Source organism: Halyomorpha halys, unplaced genomic scaffold (genome assembly GCF_000696795.3).
Source record: "Halyomorpha halys isolate HHAL.00 unplaced genomic scaffold, Hhal_1.1 Scaffold946.1, whole genome shotgun sequence".
Classification (NCBI taxonomy): Eukaryota; Metazoa; Arthropoda; class Insecta; order Hemiptera; family Pentatomidae; genus Halyomorpha; species Halyomorpha halys.
The window spans coordinates 161,293-181,594 of NW_027107439.1; the positions used below are offsets into that span (position 1 = coordinate 161,293).

At 31.2% G+C, this 20,302-nt stretch overlaps 3 protein-coding genes across 11 annotated transcripts in view; 2 read left to right on the forward strand and 1 right to left on the reverse strand.

Moving 5' to 3' along the window:
• The window catches only part of osa (trithorax group protein osa), a gene marked incomplete at its 5' end in the record, with an annotated part of 42,694 nt that extends 34,597 nt beyond the window's left edge, over window positions 1-8,097 (forward strand). For 6 of the 9 annotated variants that reach the window (XM_067045706.1, XM_067045711.1, XM_067045707.1 and 3 more), the window contains 4 exon segments: window positions 809-943; window positions 1,062-2,687; window positions 3,947-3,985; window positions 6,434-8,097. In XM_067045706.1, the coding sequence (XP_066901807.1) occupies window positions 809-943; window positions 1,062-2,687; window positions 3,947-3,985; window positions 6,434-6,844 (2,211 nt within the window). 9 annotated transcript variants of the gene reach the window in all.
• A 138-nt stretch (window positions 8,098-8,235) lies between these two features.
• Window positions 8,236-16,157, reverse strand: LOC106687317 (bolA-like protein 3). Its single transcript, XM_014431133.2, has 4 exons — window positions 16,014-16,157; window positions 15,801-15,921; window positions 14,733-14,821; window positions 8,236-8,433 (listed from the first exon to the last, which is right to left on the reverse strand). Exons 1-4 carry the CDS (start codon window positions 16,155-16,157, stop codon window positions 8,374-8,376), a joined length of 414 nt encoding a protein of 137 aa, XP_014286619.1. The 3' UTR covers window positions 8,236-8,373.
• Window positions 16,158-16,201: 44 nt separating this feature from the next.
• Window positions 16,202-20,151, forward strand: LOC106687316 (ankyrin repeat domain-containing protein 49). The gene is made up of 4 exons (XM_014431132.2): window positions 16,202-16,343; window positions 16,436-16,596; window positions 16,670-16,814; window positions 19,176-20,151. Exons 1-4 carry the CDS (start codon window positions 16,202-16,204, stop codon window positions 19,358-19,360), a joined length of 633 nt encoding a protein of 210 aa, XP_014286618.1. The 3' UTR covers window positions 19,361-20,151.
• Window positions 20,152-20,302: the final 151 nt, after the last annotated feature.

The following is a 20,302-nucleotide window of genomic DNA, read 5'->3' on the forward strand; positions in this document are numbered from 1 at the left end:
TACAAAAGAATTAAAAAATAGTTTTTTTTTTTTAATTAGTGAGTCACTTTTCAGTGACTCTCGCTTTGCTGACAATTTGCTCATCAATAAAGTGTTTAAAGTCAGCATCACATCCATCCAACCAATGATTTTTTCTTCACCACTTTTGGTTGGTGGTTCAATTCTAAATCACGGGCTGCTAAACATTTTTGATACCCCTGAAAATTTTCTAATTCTGTTATTGACTCTATAAAAAAAAATAATAATAAACATTTTTTTCTTAAATGAATTATATTATTTAAAATTGATCCTCGTTACAAACATTACTGACAGTATTCTTAACTAAAATTCTATATACTGGTTTGTTCTCAATAAATTTAGGATTGAATAATAATGGTATTCATTGACCCCTAACTATATTATATCGATCACTTTGCTCATTCTCCTCACCTGGCAACAGTTTTTTTCCATGATTTCAAGAGAGTGGATTGTTTTATTTATTGGCATGCAATTTCATAAATAGTAACTGAATAATATATATATTTATATATATATATATATATATTTATTTTATTGCCACCGATAATCAGGAATTAGATTTAGCTTTTCAATTAATATTTTTTAATACATAACAGTTACTGTCCTTTGTCATTAGAACCTAATATTAACCGTTTTTGTAATTTTCGTTAATAATTTTGTTTTGTTTTGGAATAGCAACCACTAAAAAGATTGTCTGTCATTGTAATACTCTACAAATTGCTTATTAATTAGTATTTGACTGGATTAACTATAAGGCATATTTTAATTAAATAAAATATTGATTGTTAAGGCTCAGCAAGGCTGGGGAATGGGAACTCCCGGAGTGAACCAGAATTCTCCGCTCAGGCCACCAATGGCACCTCGTCCTGGATTCAGGCCAGACTCGAAGCAATACTGTCAAATGCCACCACACCCGGGAGTCAAGGTAGAATATTGCTCTCACTATTTTATTTTTTAGAATTAAAAATATGTGTTAATTAAATCAAGTAACCATTAAAATATATTTCCTATTTTCTATTCATTATTTACTTCTTTTTTTACAGGCTCCTGGCATGGGACCTGGTTTCGGCCCTGGAAGTAGTGCTCCAGTGAAGAGGGAACTTGTTTTCCCACTGGATAGTGTTGAAGCTACCACTCCAGTTCTTTATAAGAGGAGGAGGTTAGCAAAGACAGATGTTGCACCACTAGAAGCTTGGAGGATAATGATGGCATTGAAATCAGGTCTTTTGGCAGAAACTACATGGGCATTAGACGTGCTAAATATTCTTTTATTTGATGATAGTACAATAGCTTATTTCGGTCTTGCTCACCTTCCTGGTCTGATGGATATACTGCTTGAGCATATGAAACGTGCCCTTTCTGACATGCTTGAACCACAAGAAATCAAATCTGATGATCAACCTGTGAAACCGGAAGATCTTGGTGCTGTAATATCTCCTCCTGTCCCCGAGGATAGGGTAACTTTTTTGAAAAATGGTGACTATACCTATCGGAGCCGAAAAGGTCATACTGTTACTATAACTCAAGACACTGATGATATTTTCGTCTTAGACGGTAAAAGAACATGGGACTCAGATGACATAGTCGATGATGGGGACCAGGACTCAAGGTACATTATCAGTTGTTTTAGGGCAGAATTTGGAAAAATTCCTTTCTTTAGGATGTTATCAGGGCCTAATAAAGAAAAGAAAATCGAAGTGAAAGAAGAGCCAAGGTCAGAATCTCCACCACCTCCAGTAATAGAAGAGAAAAAACCTGAAAAGAAAGTAGAAAGAGTTACTAGGAAAAAGACAAAATCATTAAGTGATGTTCTTTCACGAATTAAGAAGGAGGTTCCACCTGAAACGGTAGAAGAACCAGTGAAACCTCCTGACATTAAAGAAGAAGTGAAAGAAGAACCTGTATCATCACAGCCTTCGACTGAGGAATCTCCTCCGGTAGATATCCCTATCAAAGAAGAAGTCAAAGAAGAAGATAAACCATTGTCAAGGATAAGGGATCCTGCTGGCACATTAAAAAGGAGAAGAATATCAGACTATGAAGACGAATGTTACACTAGAGATGAAGCTAGTTTGTACCTTGTAACTGAAACCCAGGATGCTATAGCTAGGCGATGTGTTTGTATATCTACCATTCTTAGGAATTTAACTTTTGTACCTGGTAATGAAATAGAATTTGCTAAAAGTGGTACTTTTCTCGGTCTACTGGGAAAATTATTACTCTTGCATCATGAGCATCCACCAAGGATAGCAAAACAAAGAAATTATGACCGGGAAGAGGACACAGACTTTGCAGACTCATGTTCCAGCCTACAGGCTGACTCGGATTGGTGGTGGGAGTTCCTTCACCATTTAAGAGAGAACGCTCTAGTCAGTATAGCCAACATAGCAGGTCATGTCGATCTCGGTCTCTATCCAGAAGATATCTCAAGACCAATACTGGATGGGTTGTTGCATTGGGCTGTGTGCCCTGCTGCCCAAGGCCAGGACCCATTCCCTACGGTGTCGCCAACCAGCTCGCTGTCCCCCCAGCGCTTGGCTCTCGAAGCACTCTGCAAGCTGTGCGTTACCGACTCCAATGTGGACCTTGTTATTGCTACCCCTCCTTACTGTAGGCTAGAAAGGCTAGCGGGAGTACTCACAAGGCTACTCTGCAGGAGTGAAGAACAGGTATGTAATTTTTATACCATATTTATTTTATTTGTGGATATATGAAGTATTGCACTGCCATAGAGGTAGTAATTAACTAATCACCATAACCTCTTCAATATGGAAAATTGTCACTTGTATGTAATATCAATATTTTATTAATTGGTTATTTCTATTACAATTGGGTAATAATTTAGGAATCAAATGAAAAATATTATAACTCATTAACTCGACTTCAAATTTGTTTCTTAGATCTTATCAGTAAATGGTTTAAATTGAATGAATTTACTTTTGTCAGGAGTTGGTATAGATTACCTTTGCAGATACAAGATTATTTCTTGTTTTGTTATTCATTTTAGATTCCTCTTCTAAATTTGTTTATGCTTTTAAATCCCTACTAATGTGTTTGGTTTTAAATCTATATCTAGATAAATGTTTAATGCCAAAGATAATGCTCGTTCATGCTTTAGAAACTATCCTTTAAGTTAAGATTTCTTTTTTAAATTGGGGGATTTGCTCACCACATAGAATTGATAACGGTAACTGCCTCCAATTATTTGACCAATGATACCTGGGTTGATATGTCACTAATTACTATTCACAAGGTTATTTTGTAATATATGTGAATAACATGAATAATAATGAACAATATGTATAAAAAATGTCAGTAGGGATTATCTGACAGATAGGTTTCTTCTTTTAATCTTATTTATATTATTTGATAAAATATTCAAAAAGACAACATTACTGCATTATGGAAATATATTCATGTTTTATCTTGCAGTCATCTTTTATATTGAAACTCTGTACCTTGAAATGTCAGAAAGGTAACCTCTGTTAGCACTTAAATATTCAGATTGACTTGAAATTTGACTTCTTGAGAATAGGCTACACTTTTTTTCATTAGCGGTTTTATTAGAACTTTGTATTTGTTTATTATTAAATATTAATAAATTACTCTGAGCCAAACTTAAAATGTAGTAATCAAAACCGGAATAAACCGAATTAAGTTTCAATAATTTTTTGAATAATATTCTTAACTGTTACTTTTTCTGCTTTTTTCATAATTTAATCTTATATTACTGCGATTATACTTGTCCTTATGAAATAATAGTTACCTTAAAGAAAATTTTCAGTGCATGATAACGTAATATAAGTAGGAACTGTACTGTGTATTTATGTTGTTAACAAGTTTAAACAACATATGTTTAATGGGTTTTATTAATTTAAAATGAAAGTAAATCTCACTGTTTTTATCAATGCTATCGTTGGAACCCAAGAATGAAGACGATGGAAATTCCTGCTCTAAAACACAGTCTGTACGTAACCTAGATTTTCCATTGTTCGTACAGCATTATAGATTTTATTTAGAAAAGTTAAGCTTAATATTTAAAAGATTTTGAATTCCTCAGTTGCTTTAAATCTGTGCAGGATAGGATGTGTAATGATGTTCGGTTGGTCTAACATTCGTAAATAATTTGTTTGTGTATGCATGAAGCTGTATAGTATGGTCTTTGGCTCTTTTACAAAAAAAAAATTTTTTTTCTAATAAATAAATGGAGAATATGTTTTTGCTGAAGATTCCTAGAATATGACTACAAAATATGGAAAAAAAAAAAAATAAATAAATAATAATAATCCCACTAAATAGGACAAAATGTAATTATAAAGCATTTATATAATAATATAAAGCATTTAATTTATTCTATATTAATTGTTATGAAAAAATGAAAGATAATAATTACTAGTAAAATTGTTACCTATACTGTGTCATGGATCTTACATTGAACTACTATTGTTAACAAGTGGGGATTATTATGAAATCCACTCCAGCTTGATTTAAATTCATAAATTAACATATGTTGTGTTTTAGTTTATTTTGAGGATAGCCAGGTTTGCTACCTTCAAAATGTCCTCTTTTATTTAAAAAAAAAACAGAAAAAAAAAACGATTGGCTCACTACATAAAAAAAAAAAAAAAAAAAAAATGCAAAAACATATTCTTTTTTTTGTAATTTTAGATGTTTATGTGTAATTGGTCGAAGCCATCACTCAATTTGGTTGACGGTTAAAAACTAATCTCACTTTGTAGATCAGTTTTTATTTGTTGTTTGGTGTGGATAGTCCTTGTTTTGGTTCATTTTTATATATGCATGCTTTTTAGAGACATATTTTATAGTTATGCATCCATTAAATGATCTAATCTTTCTAGTTGAAAACAATATGAAAATGTCACTGAGAACTTTCATATTGTCAAAATTTATGGTAGTTTGCCAAAAATATTCCTAGGCTGGTCCAAGAAGAGAAAAATCAGGCCTATTACAATCTGAATAGTCTGGGAGCCCGTGTACATAAATGCCATTTATTTGACCCCATATATAATTTATTTCAATCAATTATGCCTTCGAAGATGGGCTTAAAAATGCATGACTGTTGCCTGAATAAAAAATGGTGGCTAATTGAATTTTCTAACTTTCCATCATTTTTCAGTCTGTGCGCAATATCTTTAAAGCTACCTTCTGGAAGAAAACAAAAAGTATAGTAAATGATATAAAATTTGAGCAGTAATTAGAGACCTTTTTCATTTTCAATATTACACAAGTTAATACAATTTTTTAAGACTAACATTTAATTCTGTATAAAAATTTAATATTTTTAAAAATTTATTTTGGCAAATATCATGGAAATGGCTACTCTATCTAAGATCATCAATATGAAATAATTTATAGTTCATTTAACTAGCTTTAATTTGCTTGCTAATGGACATCTATAAGTCTAATAATTCCTGAGGTGCAGTTTTTCATAAACTAACATTTTTTTCTGTTTAAAAAACTCAGTATTTTGTCAATTCATTTTAGTAATCAGAAACTATTGGACTTCAGAGTCACAGTTTTCATGATATTTGCCAAAAAATGTTGATTTTTTTGTTATATGGATTGGTAGGTTTATGAGAAGGTATATCTCAAGAAATATTAAATGTTAAGAAGAACATTAGAGCTCAAATGGCAACAAATTTTCTCTACTTTAAAAAAGGAACTGATCATCTTTTTCGTCAATTATTAAATATATTAAAAAAATATTAAGTGTTGAATAAAAAATGAGACATCTTCGATGATATAATTGATTTATGTTGAAATTAGTGAGACTTGATTGTGTAAAATAAGGTACATTTTTCTCCAATGACTCCCAAGTTAAAAACACTATTGAATACAGAATGTCTATTAAATGTTTTAATTTTTAGTGAGATGTTATAACTTTATTTATTGTTAATTTTATACAATGATAGTTTTCATAAATCAATATAATTTCCATTCAAAATGATATTTTAATGTACATTTACAGCCTCGTATATGTTTTTAAAATAACAATTTATTATATAGAGGGTTGAGTAGAGTAGCTCCCTAAACTATTATATTCTGGACTGAGGATTGGGTTCGGCTGTAATTATTTATTTTCTTACATTTGCCGTGGATCCACCCTGGGGTCAGGAGACACTCCTGGGGTACCTTTAAGTGGGTACCCTCAATAGATTCCTAAGGAAAGACCTGGGGGTTGAGTGTAGTCCTGAACAAATCACCTCCTTGCTTAATTATTGGTCAAGAAATAGTACTTCTTTATTATTAATGAACCTTAGACCATCCATGGTATTTTGGTATTGCTTTTTATTATATATTACTTAAATTAATTTTTTTTTAAATATTTCAATTTGTTGTGTAGTATATTATCTGTGAGATTAGATAAGTGACATAAATATTTGTTGATTAACAGGTTCTACGAGAATTCGCAGTGAACCTGCTCTACTACTTGGGCGCCGCAGATAGTGGGATGGCACGTACTATTGCCTTACAACCTGCTTGTGTATCTCAGCTGGTAGCATTTATAGAGGAAGCAGAAACAAAGGCATTAGGAGTGGCAAACACGCACGGGCTGTCAGCGCTTCGAGACAACCCTGACTGCATGGGTACTAGCTTAGACATGCTGAGGCGAGCAGCAAGGACCCTCCTTCACCTGTCACAACACCCTGAAAACAGGACACTCTTCCTTCAGCAAGAACAACGCCTGCTGGCCCTCGTCATGTCCCAAATCCTCGACCAGCAGGTGGCATCTGTCATATCAATGGTCTTGTTCCATGTCTCTCGGAGCCAGTCCCCTCCTGCTCCAGAGGCTGCTGCCTCGTAGTCTACAGTGTACAGCTCTCCAACTAGCGTATTCCCATAACATTGTACAAAGCCCGCGGAATCACACCCTCCTAAGTCCCCTCCCCCCCGATTCGACTTGTGTAAAGTGAACTAAATAAGTGGAAAGAGTGTGATATTAAGAAATTATGAAAGTGCATAATTATACGATATAAATAAGATACTTAATAGATATGACACTTGTGATTTTAGGTCTTGTGGATATATACACTCTTAATTAGGAAACTCTAATTACTTTTGAAAATAATGTTAATATATATATATAAATATATATATAAAGACAATATTATTAATTCCATCGATACTGTGGTTATGATTTATAAAGTACCGTGTTTAGGTACATGTATTTATTTAGCTATATTATATATAAATATAAATATAATATATTTACATGCCACGTATCGAATGTACGGACTAGTTAAAATGAAAAAAAAAATTAAAAAGAAAAAATATGTGCTGACTCTTGTCTAGAAATATGTTAATTTTATCAATTGTTTTAATACTCTGTGTTCTAAAATGGACTTTTTAATTTTTCCGATATTTCGACAACATGATGTTGAATTTCAGTTTTAGAGCATTCAATGTCGGTTATTATGTTTTTATTTTTACGATTATTTCCCCACAGTTAGTACGTTTATCTAAAAATTAATTGGTATTTACTTGTGCAAATGCTTTATATATGTCTGAATAAATATTGAAAATATAAATGTAAATAAGATGATTTAAAAATATCCACATGTGTTATAATGACTTATTTTTTAAAACTAAAACTGATTTAGATGTAGTGTTTATAATAAATTGATTTTTAAAGTGTCTCAGGGTTTATGCAGTTAGATGTTTGCCATTTTTCAAGTTAATTTTTATAGTTTTGAGAGACCATTCTCCAAAGTGATTCTGATGTTGCATAAATGCTTGATTTGTATAGGAAAATTGGTGGCCAACTGTGGTAGAATTAAAAAATAATATAAACAAAAAGAAAAAAAAAAAACACAATATGTCTATTTGTTGAATGTGGATTTGAAGATTGTATAGTTGTCTAAAGAAAAAAATTGTAGGTATACTGAAAATATTTTAATTAAATTCTTGTTTAAAAATTAACAGGATTCAAACGTGTTTACCGCTGAATATCTTGCTGAACTGAAGAGTGATATATATATATTTATATATATATCAAAATAATGTAAATATTATGAATTATAATATATAGGTATTTAAAGAATACAGATTTACAATTTAGTGCCTGATGAATTTGTATACCTGTTTTATTATCATAATTTCTGTAAATGCATCATGTTTTGATATTCAGGATAGATTTCTAGTAAGTTGTGTGATTTTAAAGAATTTAAAAAGAAAGAAAACAAAATCACTATGAAGTTATTTTTCAAATAGCTTACCAAAGTGGTACAATAAAACCTTCTTTATTCACTTTATTGTTAAGGCTACATATACACATGATTAACTAAAACCACTTAAAACTTTCCTTCCAATTTTCTCACTATCCTAGAGAAGCTCTCATGCTGGAGTGGTATGAATTCGTAGGCCATGCATGTCTTTAATTTCTTCCTTCAAGGCCTAATAGAAAAAAAAATTTAAGTTATTAATTAGAACTGAAATGAAATATTCAGGAAAAGTGTGATCTAAATTTTGAGGAATGAAATATTGGAAAACTTATAATTATATTGTTTTATCAATGTATTGCTTAGAAATACAAGAGCCAATAAAAAGTTAAAGGTATATTTAAAAAGATTCGAACTAATAGGAAACAGTATCAAGATCCAGAAACTAAGTGGATGGGTACTAATTTCTATTTATTTTTTAGTTGGATGAAGAACTGAGCCACAAATAACTAAAAAAGATTAAGTTGTCTTGTACTACAGACAAACATAAAACTACAAGAATAAATTAAAATTTATACCTCACCCATTTGTTTTTAAAGATTATAAATTACTTAGTGCACTTATTTTTGGGAGGGAAAACAAATTCATATGAGTGTTGAAATCAATTTAAACGCTGAAAGTATGTTGCTCATGTACATTAAGTCGATAATAGGAGAAGCGAACTGATGATCTAATTTTGAAGATATATTTCTAAGAAAGATATACAATAAAACATTTATTTAAAATACCCAGTGAGGAATGTTCTGAAAGTTTGAAGCAAGATGTTTTATTTCAATAGAATTCTTTAAAAAAAAAACTGCTTTCGTCCATGAGATGGATATGAAAATAATGTTTTTGTAACATAGGGTGACTAAGCTCTTTGTACGCGGTCATCTCCCCCCATTCGTGCTTTAATTGATTTCCAGAGAGAAATTTTCATAGAAAAAGAGCTAGACATATCTGGAGACAATTTCATTTCCAAGTAAGAGAAATATATATAGCTATGATACAATTAAAGTAACAACATTAATCAGGTAGATTGTAATCTATCTACAAGAGTACGTATGTTCTATAGGATAAAAGGTAAGTACTCTCATTTTAATTTTTTATAATCATTATTGACAGAATGAGTAAAATTTCTCTATTGCTCCCTCAAAGCACAATAAAAACTAACTAAAACAGTAATTCTGGCAAATTTAAAGGTTTAAAAATCACTTATGAGGTATAATATTGTAACAGAAGGTTGGCATTTAATCTGAAAAAATATTGCGTCATTTTTGTAATATAACAAAAGAACTAAATATTTTAATCAAATTATTTTTATAATTTAAATCATTAATATTTAACATAAAACTGATGATACTAAAACAAATTTAAGTTATCAATTGAAAGAAAGAATCTGATTTATTTGATAAACAGTGGGACAATTGGATTAGCTATTGTAAAAATGTTAAGAAAAACTATTTAAAATTTAATACAACTACTGAGTGTAGGTAATAAACAAGCTAGAAAAGCGTGGTTGGTAAACTTCTAGGTAACTGGCTTCTCACCTTCAAAAACTAATAACACCTGAAAAGACTCATAGAGGGAAAAGGGCCTTTATATTAAAATACAAATTATTTTAATTAATCCAAGAAAAATTATACAACTCTATATGGATACTTCTGATCATAAAAGCTCCAGGTACTAACATCCTAGCATCTGAAAATCGTTCTAAGCTTTTGGATTGATTGGCAGTACTTACTTAAGTTTATTGACTAACAGTTATGAAATGAGAACATGATGTGATCAGTATCAATGTTCAATTGTCATGTTAATCCTCAGACCATTGAAGGGTCAGATACCCACATCACCTGAACTTCATTCTGCTCAGAAGGTCTAACCCCCGAATCAATGAATGCAGTGGCTTAACAAGAAGTACTGTAATTCTGGATTTTAATTTTAAATTCTCAATTTTTATAAATTTATTACTTTTGAATTAAATTTTGGACAATAAATATATAATGAACAATTTCTAGTTATAAATACTTACTTATTTTAATTTGTAGGCACATGATTTAAACTGATCACTTTTCAAAAAAGCGAAATAAAATATTTAATCATCTATGAACAAGAATAAACCAGAATTCAGATGATATTCATTTAAGAACAGATGGACCTCGAATATAACAAAAAAAATTATATTCCCACTAATAATAACTAAGTCATATGGAAGAATGAAGGACTAAAAGTGGACTAGGAAGTAAAGTTAAAAACCATAACACTGAATGATACCCAGAACAAGCTTATTCTAGTGAGAGTTTTTCATAATTACCCAAAGCCACTAGTTAATACTATTTCCAAGAACATTCATCACTTGTGTTTTAGTTAAACTTTTTTTTTACTTGTAAGTTGGGTTAGACTCTTCATATGTTAATCAATGCATTACTATACCTCAAATTTATCAATTTTAAAACTACATTTAATAAAGTGAATAAATATTGACAAATGAAAATATGACATAAATGAATAAATATTAATATACCTACATTTGTATATGAGACATTTAGATCAAGCATTAAATTTTATCCAAGAAAAAACCAAATTTTGGCCGAAAAGAGAAAAAAGTTAAATTTTGTGCAGAAAAAACTCAGAATGTGCAAAATTGTGGGAAAATCCCAAAACATGCTATAATGAGCAACAAAAAATTAGTTTTATGGGAATGTCTACTTCATGATTGAAATTTCTGTCAAAGTTTGGCAGGATTTGAAGTTAGGGAATAAAAGATATAATTGTAAATACTATGGTTTAAAATATCATATTTTATAATCGAACTTCTTTCCTGATTAATCTTGTTAATTTTCAATAACAAAATGTATTTTCAGCATGTATAACAAGTTCTTATGGAGCACATGCATAAAAAATGTCAAAAGCCTAACTCTCAAATAACAATATTTTATTATTGTTTTACTATTCCACAGTTTATGAAGTTACTAAGAGCATAAAGTGTACAATTATTCATCCATGGTAAATAATAACTAATTAAGAACACCTTTAAATAATTATGATTGAAAAAATAAACACCCTTTTTAATTCCGACCTATAAAACAAGAAAAAATGATATTTCATAATTTCATGAATCAAAAAAACAGCCTTAACGAAGTCCAGAGATAAAAAATATTTATAATAGTTCAACTAACTGGCTACAGATAAAGCACAAATCAAGAAAGGTAGATAATAGTAGTTCCGATAACCGCTGTAAGAGGCCGAAGTGGAAATACAAGATTTATAATGATAGTTACAATAACTGATTATAGATAGCAGCACAAATCAGGGAAAGTAGAAATAGTAGTTTCTATAACTGCCGCAAGAGGCCAGCACCAACAAGACGACCAATTCTCAAGTCTAGCAGGAAAATTTAAATTTTGTATTAGGAGAGTAGGAGTTTGCAGGAGTTCGTTCAACTATTTGGTATATGCCTAGATCTCGATCAAAGTAGCTCCTGTAAACTCCTAATCTCCTAATACAAAATAAAAATTTTCCAGCTAGATTTCAGAATTTGCTGTTTGGATAGTGCTGGCCTCAAGCGGCGGTTATCGGAACTACTATTTTCTACCTTTCTTGATTTGTGCTGCAGTCTGTAGGCAGTTAATTGAACTATCATTATAAATGTAGAAATTTTGAATCATTATTTTTATCGAATTTTTTTGTTTTATTAATCAGAATTAAAAAGGTGTATATTTATTCAATCGTTTTTATTTAAGCGTGTTCTTAATTATTTATTATTTACTGTGGATGAATAGGTGTACATTCCTTTATGCTCTTATTAAATTAAGACAGTGTGAAATTTAAAATATCTTTTCATTTGACTTTGACTATAATAAAATAATTCAACCTTTATATGAATGTGTTGAACTGTTATAAAATATCTATTAGTCAAACGAACCTTTTTTAAAAAATTGTGTCTATATTTTAACAATTATACTACCTTAATTTCATTAACAATTATACTATACACTGAATAATAATTCACATCTCCATTTGTTATTCACCAAAAAGAATAAAATGGAATGATATTTTGGATTTATAGGGAATTTTTACTAAATAATTCCAAAAGTATGTACTTAAAAGAAAACATTTTCTTGTTCTTTTTCTTTTTTTATAGTAGATAAAATTCATACAAACTTAAAATGAGTGATGTACAATCTATCATTACTTTCTATGATATATGTTGACCATTTTTTCCAAAAAAGTCAAACAATTGCTTTTTATGTTGAAATAAAAGCTAATTAAGTATACTTAAAATTCAATAGGCCTAATCCTGTAAAACGAATATTTTACAAAACAAGAGATGATTATGAAATTGTTTAACTTTTTAATAAATGGTTAATTTGCATATAGAAATTAGTAATCGTACACAGCTAATTTTGGTCTCAAATCATCAAAAATTTGATTGACATTAAGTAAGGATAAGCTAAGCTTTTCAGTTGCATCGTTTAGGAGTTATTTAGACTGGAAAAATCACTTCAATCCCACAGATCTTACAAAGCATATAGCTGTCTTTACCTTAAGGCGGTGGTTTCCAAACATTTTTCACCATAGCACCCTTGTAGGGATAAAAAAATTTCACGGCACCCTTATCGGGCCACTAACAGATTGTTGCATAATTATTCTTTAAGCAGTTAAGTATGTGAGAAAACAAGACAAAATATTGTAAATTAAATGCTGGAATATTTATTAAAACACAAATATCGAAGGTACATTTTGTATAATATAATACTTTTAATAGGTAATCGTTAATAATAGACACCTACATACAAAAAATAAATAAAAAGTACCACTATAACCCATGTGAAGAGTTCTAAGTTCAGAATCAATAATTAATTGAAAATTTTTAAATTATATATTTATTCCTAACCCCAAATGTCCTATGAGTAGTAAATGTATCATAGACAAGATGATTTTACCATTTTTTATAAATGGATTCTACTTATAAATAACAAAATCATTGTAAATAAATATTACTGCCACAGCACCCTGGCATTCGCTTGAGTAACCCCCCTATTATATGCTCACGGCACACCACGGTGCTAAGGCACCCAGCTTAGGAACCACTGCCTTAGATCATATGACCTCACCCCCAACCCTTCTATTTAGTTATCACTATGGCAGAAAAACTGAAACTCAAGATTGGTGTCGGGTGTTCAATATCCAACATTAGTAAAATTGAAAATTACAATGTGACACTTTACTTTCAAGATATATCCTCACATAACAATACATATCTCTTAGAATATTCAAGTTTTTTTCTCTATTGATAATATAATTATTGTTATTTATAGTAAATTTTGAATTTTCTGAAATCTTTCAAAAGAAAAAAATCGAACCAGGAGAATTGGAACCTGTCATCCCTTGGTCCCTCTATTCCTACACTTCTGAGTGAATGGTGGATGGAACAGAAAATAAATTCTCAGCCCACAAAATTAATTTGACATAATAATGTTTAAAAGTAAATAAATATAATTTTAAAATACCTCATATTATAATGCTAGAGGCCTATGGTTTATATACCTCTACATACGATATTGGGATCTACGCCTCCAGCATGAGCTCGAAGGTAGCCCTCGAACATACCGAAAATGCTTCAGCCACCATTGTAGCAGCATTGAAGAGGGATGGTATCAGGGTGAACCCTGCGAAGACGGATGCCACAATCATTTCCTTTCAGAAGGGCAAGAGAGGCAAACTCCCCCAGTGGTTTATAGTGGACGGCGAAAGCCGAAGGATCTCGAACACCATCCTCTACCTCTGCGTGACACTTGATAGGCATCTTACCTTCTACAATCATGTCGGGGAGAGACTCAAATTAGCCTGGTTGAAGTCCTACAGGCTCTACCACCTGCTCACTTCACAGCAGATCTCACTTCGGCTAAAGTTGAAGATTTACAAGGCAATCATCCGCCCGACTCTGCTCTATGGTGCCCCGCTCCTGCGACACCTCTTCAAGACCACGCTGAAAAATCTGCAGAATTTCCAGAATTCCATCCTTCGGCGAATAGTCAGAGGAACTTCACTCCAAAGAGGCAGTAACAGTGCTGTCCATGATGAGCTCCAGCTCCCATCTGTGCCGGAGTTTATAGGCCATAGGCACATCAAGTTTTTTGATGGGCTGAAGATATCTGCTAACCAGGTGTTCAGAGAGGTCACCACTCCACCAAGACCCGGGTGGTGGCAAAGAACTGTCCCTTGGTCGACATCCTTACCGAGGGAAGGGTTTTGGGCTCTGAAGCCTGAAGTCATCTTAACCCTTTTATCACCCAGTGGAGAGGCACTCCCCGTTCTTTGTACCCCCTGGCCAGCGGCTCCTGGGCCAATATTGTAACCCCCGCCTTCACCAGACCCAACCCAACCCCTTATAATACCATGTGGCAAAGGAAGGGCATTAAATACATATGTATATATTAATTCTGCTATTTATATATTTAATAAAGGAGGTAAAAAAAAAAATTAAAATACCTCAGTAATAAGTCTATGTTGTTTTACAATCGTAAGTCCTTTAAATTGGGGTGCTTCAACCAATATTTCATACATAGCACCACATCCACCTATAACAATAGTATAAAAGAAATATACACCAGCTAAGTACAAACAGGACTGCCATCTAACAGTATCAGAGAGCTAATGTATGAATTTACTAAAAGAATATTTAATGATAAAACAGTGGATAAAGAACAGTGGGTGATTACTGTATAAAGTTAGAAATTATTGATTTTTTTATTACAATTATGTAATAGCAAAATATATTTATACTAATGCCTAGCATAATGAGTGAAATGAGAAAAGATCTTTTGTATTTTATAAAACTAATTAAAAGTTTTAACTATCATAATTAAAAAGCTAAACTATTAATTCTGTCTCATCACTAGTGAATCAGGTATGTACCAAGATCTATTTAAAAAACTTAAAATTTGCAGCACTACAACCCATGAATGTAAAAAAGTAATGTTACTAGACCAACGGTTGTGCAAGGAGGTCATTTGGTCAGAATCACATTAGACCAACAGATTTTTACCCAATTAAGGATTCCCACTTTATGACTGAGTGGAGGCCAGAGGGCTCCCAAACGCACAGGATTGTCTTATGGCTACAGTAACAGAATAAGTAATTATCTGATATTATTTCTTTAATGATATCATTTACCACATCTGTGATATGAACAATAATTTTACTAGTTTTTTAAGGTCCACACAATGTATATTTCTAAATTGATATCTAGTTTTCCACTGAGATTTACATAATTATACATAATTTTTATTTCATTTGATGTAAGTATGTGTATTTATATGTTAAACAAACAATAGGGAAAATAGTAATACTATATATTATTATTACAGTAATATTAATACTACATATTACTAATAGAGTAATATTATTCATTTATTTTTATGGCCACTATTTAACCCAGAAAAATTCTTGTTAATTTGGGACAGATGATATTGCTTTAGTTGTCCTTACTAGAATTAAAATTTATAATTTCCTTTTAGGTTTGGTGGTGAAATGACAATCAGATTTATTACTACTTGCCTGAAACGTCGGTGACTTCGATAGCTTTGGCGTTGGGAAAGTTTGCGGTTAATATTGCCTTGATTTTATTTTCGTTTTCTGTACTGTTAAGAGTTCGCCCAGAAAAAAAATTGGCAAGTGCCTGTAACAAAAAGAATACTAATATCTGACTAGGGACCTGTCAAGTACAGGATTAATTATCTGAGGCACTTGAAAAATAAATAGAACACCTACAGTTGAGTTCTGTAAAACACGCAGTTTATTCCTAGAATGCACTAATCTTAATAGACAATGAGGCATTTTTTGAAATGGTGAAATAGCATACAAGGACCGAACTCCACCTGATAAACACAGTAACCTGCGGCTGTGGAACCTCATATCAACAATCAAACGAGTTTTAACCGGCAAGTAGATAATAAATCATGTCGGACGAAGATATTGAGGATATAGACTATTTATCTGATTTGCCTGACAACTTTCCAAATGCTGATTCCTCGTGTCGGTTTCAAGTCAGTGGTTGGGAAAATGACAATGACGGCATTGAAGAAGAGCAAAATCCCCATGGTAAGAGCCAGGGCACCTTAGTATTATGTGAGGTACAAATGGGTTTTAAAGATTTTAAATTCGTTATTTACTTTCGTTTACCCTTCAATTAGAAAGCCCAGATAAAGAACTTCTTTGGGCTGCTGAAAATGGACATTTAGATGTTGTGGAAAATCTTTTAGAAAAAGATATAACTCTTCTGCATGTAACTGATAAAGATGGATACACCCCTCTCCATAGAGCATGTTATAATAATCACCCTGAAATTGTGAAGGTATGCCAGATACATCCATTCAAGGTTTCATCCCATACATAATCAGGATCAATTAATTTTTTTATGTTTGCAGTACTTATTGCAAGAAGGCGCCAAACATGATGCAAGCACGGTTGATAATTGGCAGCCTCTCCACTCAGCTTGTAAATGGAACAATATAGAGTGTGCGGCGCTGTTACTTTCCCATGGTGCTGATATCAATGCTTCTTCTAAGGGAGGTTTGTACATCCTTAACCTATAAAAAAAACCTAGTTTGTTATAATGGAATACATTTACTGTTCTTATATCAAAAATATCTATCATTAGTTTTTGTTGTAATCGCTTGTAGGGGATTTAGTTTGAAAAATCTTATAAGAGTCCTGTGTACTAGGGAAAACAAAAGGGTCTCAGTGGAAAGTTTTGGATATTTCTTATTTTATGTTTTTTAGGGTGGTGGTTACAAATATCATCTTTTTGACCTCCAATTTTCCCATAAAATTAAAAAAAAAAGTTCTGAACATTAATTTCTTTTCATTTTTTGTCCCAAATAATGCAAACCACCCATTTTTTTTTTTTTATAGGCAACCTTCTAAATTAAGCAAAAAGATAGTGGCATAGTGGAGCATATTGGCATGATTCAGGCAAAAAGTGAAACAATATAATAAATGAAAACAAATCATTGCTTTGCTTTCATAGTAGGTCAAAAAAAAAAATTAGTATTTGACCTATTTATATATTGTACCATAGTCGGGGTTCTTGGTGACAACTCTACTAGCTTCAAGACAGTCCATGAGGAACCCCTCTAGAGAAAGTAACTCAAGTCTATGGTACTTATGTTTGGAATATTTCCAATTCAAAATATAATCAAAACTTTTTTTTGTCGATAAATATTATTTAAGCAAAGCATCAATATATTTATTTTTATCATTGTTTTAATAGCTAAAATAATTATTTTCTTTTTATTCTCATAAACAGTTTGAAATTTTTCAATAACTCTTCAAAAGTATTATTCCTGTTCAGCTTACTGCCCTGCACGAAAGCTCCTAAATACCTTAATAAGCCTCTATTGTATCTCGTCTTTTATTTTTCTGATCACCAGAATCTCTCTAGATATTACAGCAAATCTATCAGCATGACATCCTTATCCTCCTATTTATACATTACAAAAATGTTGTATTTTCTAAGCACACAATTCCTATTGGTAATTATTGAAATTAACTACACCATTCTTTCAAATATTCAATTTGTGCCAGCAAAATTATACAGATGTCATTTCTCTCAAATCTCATTTGCACATTTATCTCAAATGTACCATGTTATTTAAATGTAGCTTAAATCCTGTTTTAAGAATTGTACGTGTCTGATCTGGTGCCTAAACACACACACATATATGGGAGCGTGGTGGCTCAGTGGTAATGCACTGTACTATTTACTGAGGATCCTGATTCGAATCCAGCTGTGACAGATAATTATTTAATCTGTTACTGTAGCTGTGACACAATCCTGTGGATTCAGGAGCCCTTAATTGGGGAAAAATATGGCTGTCGAGTGTGATTCTGACTAAATCACCTCCATGCATAACCATTGGTCTAGTAACAGTACTTCCTTATAAAAAACTGCACCCCTGACCCTTAATGGGTTGTAGCGGTTCAGATTTCTTTTTATTTTATATACATATTGTAGTCATAGTTTACGTCTCTTGTTAAATAAAAACAAAAAGTATTAACTGTTACCATGAACATAGAAATTGGAAATTGAACAATTAAAAGTGAATATTACTAATGATATAAGAAAAAGTTTATTAGTATTAATAATGTGGAGAAAAGATGGTTATTTTAATTGTTGAAAAAAATGTTTGTGTTTAATATGTAAAAAGTTAAATTTCTTTCGTAAATCTATGAGAATTATTTACAATTTAAAATAATTCTTTTGAAATCTTCAAGTAATTTAATAGTAATTTTTGTTATACTTATGCTACAATAAGTCAGTTAATTTGGATGAGGGCAAACAATTCTCGTCATGCATCTTATTTTTCCAATTATCATAAAATTTATCCCTGTGGATTCTGTAATATGGCATAATTGTGGTACTACCCCAGGAGGGTAAGGCTATCATTTTGAGTTAATTCCATTTGACTTAAAAAGTAAAAAGAAGTTGATTAACAAGTAAAATCTAAATCATCTAAAAGCGTAAATAACTTTGATATATAAATAAAGCTATATGTAGATAGCAGAATGTAGATGTAGATTAATTATAAAGTGCCATCTGGAGAAGAATGGCAGAGAGGAGAGGGGACAGTCTGCATGGGACGACCCCGCTACAAAGCTCATACTCATCTAGCGAAGAATGAGCGCACACTCACTTTAATGTACTATCAACCTTCAGCTCTAACTGTGTGGTGTGGGTTTTGCAGACTGTCTGTATCCATCTAAGCCAAACAGGCATTTGGGGGAGCTTGTTGTTGGGCGTTTGCTTAAGCTTGTTACATTTTATAACAGTATTATAAACGGCATAATTATTAAAATATAAATATTTCATTGATAATGAATTTTCATTTTGATTGTCTGGTACTTTACATGAATATTTGTTATGTTTTTCAGGTGTCACTCCGCTCCATTTAGCTGCAAATCACTCAAAGTCTGATCAGCTACTGAAACTATTCCTCTCCCATCCAGAACTTATTCACGATGGATTGGATTCTGCTGGAGACACGGCTTATGATATTGCTAGACGGTCTGGGCCTAATGTTATTCTTTTTGAAGCTGTTGAAGCTTGTTTCCTTTAAGACTTTATTGTGATAAAATGCTCACACTGTTTGTTTATTGAAGTCATGTAATATTGCATCAGAGTATTATATTATGAAATAACTTGAATATTATCAGTATTTTTTCAGTCTTATTTTTTAATTTTGTTTCTGTAATAAAATATCACCTGCCCTGTTTTACTTTCGCAATTTTGTTTTTAAAAAAATGTACTAATAATTTATTTTTCAAGAAAAATGTCAATATCAATGTCAATTGTAAGTTTTATCATTATTTTAAAAATTAGAAATGTTACAGTTAGTATTAATTATAATATTATATTATATAATGTAACAGTAAGTATGAGAGTTCAATAAAAGTCTCATCATTTAGTTATTTTCAGCTGATGGGAATGTTTATGAAATAATTGTTGTCTTCTATTTTATATGATTAGGTGTTTAATGTAAGGAAAAAAAATTATTTTATAAAATATCAATTATAACGTTACCAATTTGCATACTGGCAATGGTCGTTTTTTCTTCAATGTTTTTGTTTTTGTTACACTGAGGTATTTTATGAGCACACCTAATAAATATAAGAATGTTTTGTGATATTATATAATAAATTGTTGAGAACATATTCATAATTTATGTATAGATGTATATTGCTATTTCATACTTATTAAAATTAATCAGTTTGTGGATAATAATGTATAAGCACATCTTAAATGTACACAGTTATTGGGTTACAAGCTTACAATTCTTTTTTTGTATGATGTGGCTAGGATAAAATTTTTATGAGTCCAACAAATTAAATAAAATATGTTATTTGCTGATATTGTTCTAAATTATTAAGAATACCTTACTTGCTAAGCTTCCCCATTTCATTAATAAAATAACCAGCACTTCTTTTTGTTCAGAAGATTAGATTTATTGTACTTACTGCGTTCCTTATTCCAATACCTTCTAGAAAAATAATTTTATGGA

Coding starts and splice junctions, on each gene's coding strand:
- LOC106687316 (XM_014431132.2), top strand. CDS start 16,202: ATGTCGGACGAAGATATTGAGGATATAGACTATTTATCTGATTTGCCT. Junction 16,344..16,435: donor AGAAGAGCAAAATCCCCATG/GTAAGAGCCAGG, acceptor CCCTTCAATTAG/AAAGCCCAGATAAAGAACTT. Junction 16,815..19,175: donor CAATGCTTCTTCTAAGGGAG/GTTTGTACATCC, acceptor TATGTTTTTCAG/GTGTCACTCCGCTCCATTTA.
- LOC106687317 (XM_014431133.2), bottom strand. CDS start 16,157: ATGAGGTTCCACAGCCGCAGGTTACTGTGTTTATCAGGTGGAGTTCGG. Junction 14,822..15,800: donor CGAAGTCACCGACGTTTCAG/GCAAGTAGTAAT, acceptor CTATTGTTATAG/GTGGATGTGGTGCTATGTAT. Junction 8,434..14,732: donor AACATAGACTTATTACTGAG/GTATTTTAATTT, acceptor TTTTTCTATTAG/GCCTTGAAGGAAGAAATTAA.